Here is a 6,134-nt window from a genome sequence, read left to right on the forward strand (position 1 = left end):
CTGTCCACTCACTGGGAGTGATGCCCACTTAAAAAGAGACGAGGCAAAAAGGGTCTTCCAGGCAGGATGTGCTGTTTCTCCACTTTCCAGAGAAGGAGCTGGGAATCCCGAGGAAGGGGTGGGGCGTGGAGGTGGGGAGTGGACGTGATCGTGGCGCACACGCGAGGGGTCTTTGTAGTTACAGTCCTGGGGGGTTCAGAGGGGCGCTCCACAGCCCCTCAGCTGTCCTCCTCTCCTCCACCGCCACACACCATGGGAAGGAGAGAGCGCAGTGGGCACCGCCGGGGGCGCAGGGCAGAGGGCGGCCTATTCTCGCGTGTTGCCCTATGTCTTACCGCCAAGGCTAAGCTCTGTTTGTGAAGCTTGTGCAAGCGTGGGGGAAAGCAGAGAGAGAGCACTCGATATGCTTTGCCCTTATATTTTCTGCACTGTTCTCTGTGCACGTTACTTGGCACAGTGTAAAGTGGTTAAATGAAGAGCCTGAGAGAAAGACAGAGACAAGAAGGGTAAGAGAATGAGAAGAGGTGGCAATCATCTCGGATCTGGCCCTGCCTAGGAACTAGCCAGCTGCACACGTGCCCCTCACGCCCCCTGGCTCAGCGGACGACGGATGGGAAGTTGCCAACCTGGCCTCTGCCGTGGGCGCCTCCCCCAGCTCCTCACCAAGCTAATCAGTTATAGGAGATGTCAGGGGCTCTCTGTCCTATCTTCTCCAGAAGGCAAAATCTGCATAGTTGGCCTCAAACACATGATTTTAAGCAGATACACACTGGGGGTTTATAATAAAAAGGTTTTGTCTACTTCAGGGATAAACATAAAAAACCAAATATGCTTTAATGGTTTTTCAGATCTGTTGCCTAATTCCTGGGGCATATTACCAGGCCTCTTTTTCCTATTTAATTTATTAAAAACAATGCTTTTCACCCCCGTTGACAAAGTGAGCCGTGTTGAGTCATAGGAGGGAGATACGCACACAGATCTGCTCCCTGGGACTTGAGAAAGTATTGCGCTTGCTGGGGGTGGAGGTGGGGGCCTGGCGTGGGGGTGCAGGAGGACTCATATTCAATCGATTCAAGGAAACCAGAGGAGACACAGGCCCCTGAAACTCCACAAGGCTGAGGTAGTGAGTCTTGTTCTCTTGGATGCCGCTCGGCCTGCCCCGCGGGGTCCTCGGGAGTGTCAACCGGAGGCCTTTTCTTTCATTGCCCCCCACCCTTGGCTGGGCAGCTGACCTCCACCCCTGTCTGCAGGACATGAAGTTACAGTACGTTTCCCTCTGGCTCCTGGGCGCGGTGCTTGTCTTGTGCTCGGTGCACACCCGTGGTCTCAGGAGGTGTCTGATTTCCGTGGACATGCACCATATAGAAGAGAGTTTCCAAGAAATCAAAAGAGCCATCGTGAGTATGGGTTGGGGTAAAGGTGCGGACAAGGGGTGTGCCTCATCTTACGGCTTTGCTTGAAAAGTGAGTTCCTTCTCGTTATGTTTGGTGTCTCAAGAGAACATGGAGTACTCATCGCTTGTGTCTGTTCTGATGTTTCTCTCCGTAGCAAGCTAAGGACACCTTCCAAAATGTCACTATCTTGTCCACGTCGGAGACCCTGCAGAGCATTAAGGTATTGGTCTTAGTTGGCTCTTTCCTATTATTTTCATCTTCACGGCGAAGTGGCTCTGGGCTGAGAAAGAAATCCCCACCCTGTCCTCTTCTCTTTCCTAATCTCCAGTGTCCCCCAAATGCACCAAGCTTCTCATGTGTCAGTTGAGGTATCAGGACACACTAGGGTCCCAGGGACTTGGAACCCCTGGGGAGGGATTAAAGACATGCCACTTCCCTAGAGACTATTAGGAGTGCCAGGCACGCACAGGGGCCAGGATTTCTGTGGCTTGGGGGTAATTTTGGAAGGTCCCCTGGGGAGAGCTGAGAAAACAAACAGTGACTTCAAAGCCAAGGAGGTTGTAGGTTAGTAGATAAAAGGGAGGAAGGGATTTGGAGGGTATAAGAGCACCGCGTAAGGTGAGTGAAGGTAGGAACGTGTGTTGGGCACCGTGAGAGTTGTGACGGGAAAGACATGTAGGCAAGTGGTGGGCAATGAGGTAGAAAGACACCCTGGAGTCATCTCCCAAAGACCCCCGAAGGCAAGCTGAGCCTCCGCCATAAGGTAGAGGCAGCAGAGAGTCACTGACGGCTTTTGAGCCCAAAGTTATATGATCACAAAATGCTTTAGAAAGACAGCCTGGCGGTGTCCTCGCAACACACAGCGTGAGGCAGGAAAGCCAGTGAGAAGGTGAGATTAACTGTCCAGATAGGAGGTGGTAAGAGTGTGTCGTGAAACAGTTGGCTCCCCAGGTGATAATTCATTTTACAAAAGGGGCCACGAGAGATGCCTTTAAAAATGAGCTCCTCCAGTCCTTGGAAGCATTCTAGAAAGACCTAGGTTTTTCAGGGACTTATGTGACACAGTGTAAGGTGTATCTGCAGTGAGTGACTTTTTCCTTGGGCTTCTCTGCACATGGGAGAGAGACAAATGCCTTTGTAATTCTTCTATGCAGTGATTCATTCTTGGTGAATAGATGTAGCTACTTAGGAAATAACATTCCCGTCAACGGTATTAGAGGCTCATAAGATCTCACAGCTGTAAGGGACCCCAAATACTTTCTATCCCTAAACCATGATTTTCAAATGAGAACACTGAGATCTTGGGAGAGAGAATGACTAGTTAGTGGTTGAGGCGTGCATAGACCCCAAGTTTATGTCCCCGACTCCAGATTCTTTCTCCTCTCAAGGTCAAGAAATAGCTGATGTGGAATAAGGAAAGGAGCCCATGGGGATTCAGGGCTTTATCATTTTCCCTTCCTCCTTCCCTCCCTCCTTTCCTTCTGTCCTCCTTCCTTCCTTCCTCTCCCTCCTTCCTTCGTTTCTGTGCTCCTTTTCTAGCGCCGCAATCTTTGATAACACAGAAGTGTGTAACTCTTTGCCCTTTGGGTTAAGGGAGCTGGCAGGAGCGGAGGAAGGGAAGGAGGTAGCGTTTGCCATCTAGGAAAAGCCGCCGCTGGGGCTGGGACGTCTCTGCTCTTTTATTGCTAATGAAGACGGATGTGCTGTCCTGCTGTGGCCACTCCCACTTAGACTGAGTTAATCTTCTGCGGAGTAATTCACTGGCTCTTGGGGTGGTGGGTGGGGTGCAAACTGCTGGAAGGAAATTCTATCCGGCCAGCTTCTCTGGGCTGTGCTTGGGAGTTTTAGGGGCCCTTTCTTGGAGACATCTGCTCTCTGCAGACCTATCCAGATGTGCCCATTTCTGCAGCTGTCTGTGTCCCTTCTTGCAAAGCTCAGCCCCATCCAAATGCTCCGTGTGGTTTCAAAAGGACCTACTGGAGGGGAGCCGAGCAGTGCGGCCCAGAGCAGGTGGCCAGAATGAACACAGCGTCACTGCAGTTGAAGGGATGCATGGCCAGCTGAAGCCTGGCATGCCATAGCCCTCGGGTATTGCCGGAGGGAGACATAACAGAGAGGCCTCTGTATTGTAAGGAAGTACTTTTCAAGAAAGTTGCTCAGACATCAGTCCTCTTACAAAGGAGGCACCTGATTCCTGGAAGGATTTAAGCAGAAGTTAGTGATGATACGCTAGGAATACTGCGGAGAGAATCTAGTCAATGATGGGGTTCAGGGCCCCATCCTTTCTTAATGTATCTCCTGGACATACAAAGAGAAGTGTTCATGGGAATCTCCCCCTGCTGTCTTTGTCCCAAATAGCTATGATGTGCGTAAGAGGACGAACACTCTGAGACCATCATAAATTTTTAAAAAATGACTTTTAGTTGTCTCACTTCTTGCTACCTCATACTCAAATAGTCTGCTTTGGTCTCTGAGACGGTAAGAGAAGAGGGCCTCTGGGAGTTTCTCTGATTTGTGTCTTGCAGCCCTTAGATGCATGCTGCGTGACCAAGAACCTCCTGGCATTCTATGTGGACAGGGTGTTCAAGGATCATCAGGAGCTGAACCCCCAAATCTTGAGAAAAATCAGCAGCATTGCCAACTCTTTCCTCTACATGCAGAAAACCCTGCGGCGCTGTGTGAGTCACCGCGTCCTGATTCTAAGCATCTGTTCCCCGTCCGCCCCAGGGAGGGCCCTGGAGGTGCTGGCCCCGACTGGCCTTCTGACATGGTTGTCGGAGTCAAAGGAAATTCCTTGCCTGTCATCCAGATCCACAGGGAGAACCATCAAGAACTTCTCCCAGTGGTTGCTGCTTCCCCCGGGGCTTCCTATCTGCTCACAGCTCAGCAGACGGGTGTCCTCATGGGTAATCCTCCCGGGGTGACCAACTTGTGGCAAAGGATTCCTTAAGCGAGAGAGGCATGCCAAGGGGTCCGGTCTCACCATAAGCATACCCCCAGCGTCTTTGCTTCTGGCCCTTTGGGGTTTCCCCACCAGTTAACCTCTGGGTCGTTCCTTGGTAGAGCCTAGCCCTACGTGTCCCCTGTAAATTCATTGTGAACTATTAAAATCAAACATCACAAACAAAACCGTAACAAACCAATTAGGTTCTAGCCCTATTCCTGTTAATGATTTCCTGCGTGACTTTGTGGCAAGTGACTTTACCTCTCTGTGCCTCAGAGTCTCAAATTGTTAGAAGGAGTAGTGATCCCTGTCCTACTTACATTCATACGATAATGGAATCACATGGATTCGTTTAACCAATGATTTAAGCAATTAACCCAACAAATGTATACCGAGTGCCTACATTGTGGGGTGTTGCGGTCACAGGGTGGGGACGAGGTAGACTAGACACAGTCCTTGCCCCCTGGTGCTGACAGTCTGGTGGGCTATAAATCCAGAAGAAGCAGCAGCCATGGTCAAATGCAGGTGACTCTGCAAACAGGCCCTGTTCTCTCCTGGCTGCTGTCACTCCAGTTTATTCACCTGACTCTCACTGTGAAAGCAAGGAGAAATGTCACTTCTCGTGGGGTGGGGTTGGCAGTCAGAGCATGCCAGGGTGGAAATGTCCTCTGATAGGAGCTGCCTCTACTGTATCACAGCAGGAGCAGAGGCGGTGTCACTGCAGGCAGGAAGCCACCAATGCAACCAGAATAGTTCATGACAACTATGATCAGGTAAGTTCTGGGCAGAGGACGGGGAAGATGGAAGATGAGTGGGAGAAATCTGAATGAGAGAGTGCCAAGCCTTCCGCCTCCTCTGTGCTCAAATTCATTCATTCACTCCATAAGTGTAATTGTGGGCTTTCCCATTTCTATGTGTCTGCAAAGAGTGCGTTGGTCCTACCTCATTTGCGAATTTCCTGGGCTCCACTTCTCCATCATCCCTCCGCTGTTTTCTTATAGCCTCAGTATCAGGCCTGACCTGTATTATAGTTTGGAGAAAGCACATGCTGTGTAAGATGAGGGTGGGACAGAGAGAGCTAAGATCCGCCGTGAACTATGAGCTGTTATGCATGAAACAAGTTATCTGCGTGGTGTCCTTGTGGTCAGTACCTGCCATCAGCATTGTGTGTGGTGAGGAAGGTATCATGCTTCCCCTGTAGATGCTGATGTAGACTAGAGTGCACATCTCACCTAGACTGGACGGGGAAGCAGTGCTTCTCATGCGCATCATTTGAAGATCCTGCTAAATGCAGATTCTGGTTCAGTAGGGCTGGGGTGACATCTGAGTGTATGCATTTAGATCACGCTCCCAAATGATGCCAACCCTTTGACTAGCAAGGAGGTAGGGAGTCTGTTCAGAGCTCTGCTTCTTTGTGGAGAGGCTCCATAGGATAGTATTATAGAAACATCTAAAAGTCATGTGGTTGCTACTATGAGCCAGGTATTGTTCTAAGTGCACTACGAGCATTGACGCATTTGTCCTTTACGACAATGCTGAGTCATTATCTGCATTGGATAAATGCAGAAACCGAGGCACAAGCAGATTAAATAACTTAAGCTCCTGCTGTGACCGTGTGGTGGAGGTAGGATTTGATCACACGCTGGCTGGCTCTACAGGACGTGCTTTTAGATCTTACCACCTCCTTTAAGTCTGCTGAAGAAGGTGAAATAAGTGGGGAGACTTGGGTTCTAGTTCCAGCTCTGTTACTAAGTGGCTGGGTGACATTGCGGTGGACACTTATCCTTTGGGGTTTC

At 50.2% G+C, this 6,134-nt stretch overlaps 1 protein-coding gene across 1 annotated transcript in view; it reads left to right on the forward strand.

Moving 5' to 3' along the window:
* The first annotated feature begins 1,253 nt into the window (after nt 1-1,253).
* IL19 (interleukin 19) overlaps nt 1,254-6,134 on the forward strand; it is a 12,455-nt gene continuing 7,574 nt past the window's right edge. Inside the window, exons 1-4 of the mRNA XM_012638816.1 lie at nt 1,254-1,397; nt 1,549-1,614; nt 3,920-4,072; nt 5,037-5,111. Of these exons, the coding sequence (XP_012494270.1) occupies nt 1,254-1,397; nt 1,549-1,614; nt 3,920-4,072; nt 5,037-5,111 (438 nt within the window). The remainder of the gene's footprint in view (nt 1,398-1,548; nt 1,615-3,919; nt 4,073-5,036; nt 5,112-6,134) is intronic.

The sequence above is a fragment of the Propithecus coquereli genome, unplaced genomic scaffold, assembly GCF_000956105.1.
Source record: "Propithecus coquereli isolate 6110/MARCELLA unplaced genomic scaffold, Pcoq_1.0 Scaffold135, whole genome shotgun sequence".
Classification (NCBI taxonomy): domain Eukaryota; kingdom Metazoa; phylum Chordata; class Mammalia; order Primates; family Indriidae; genus Propithecus; species Propithecus coquereli.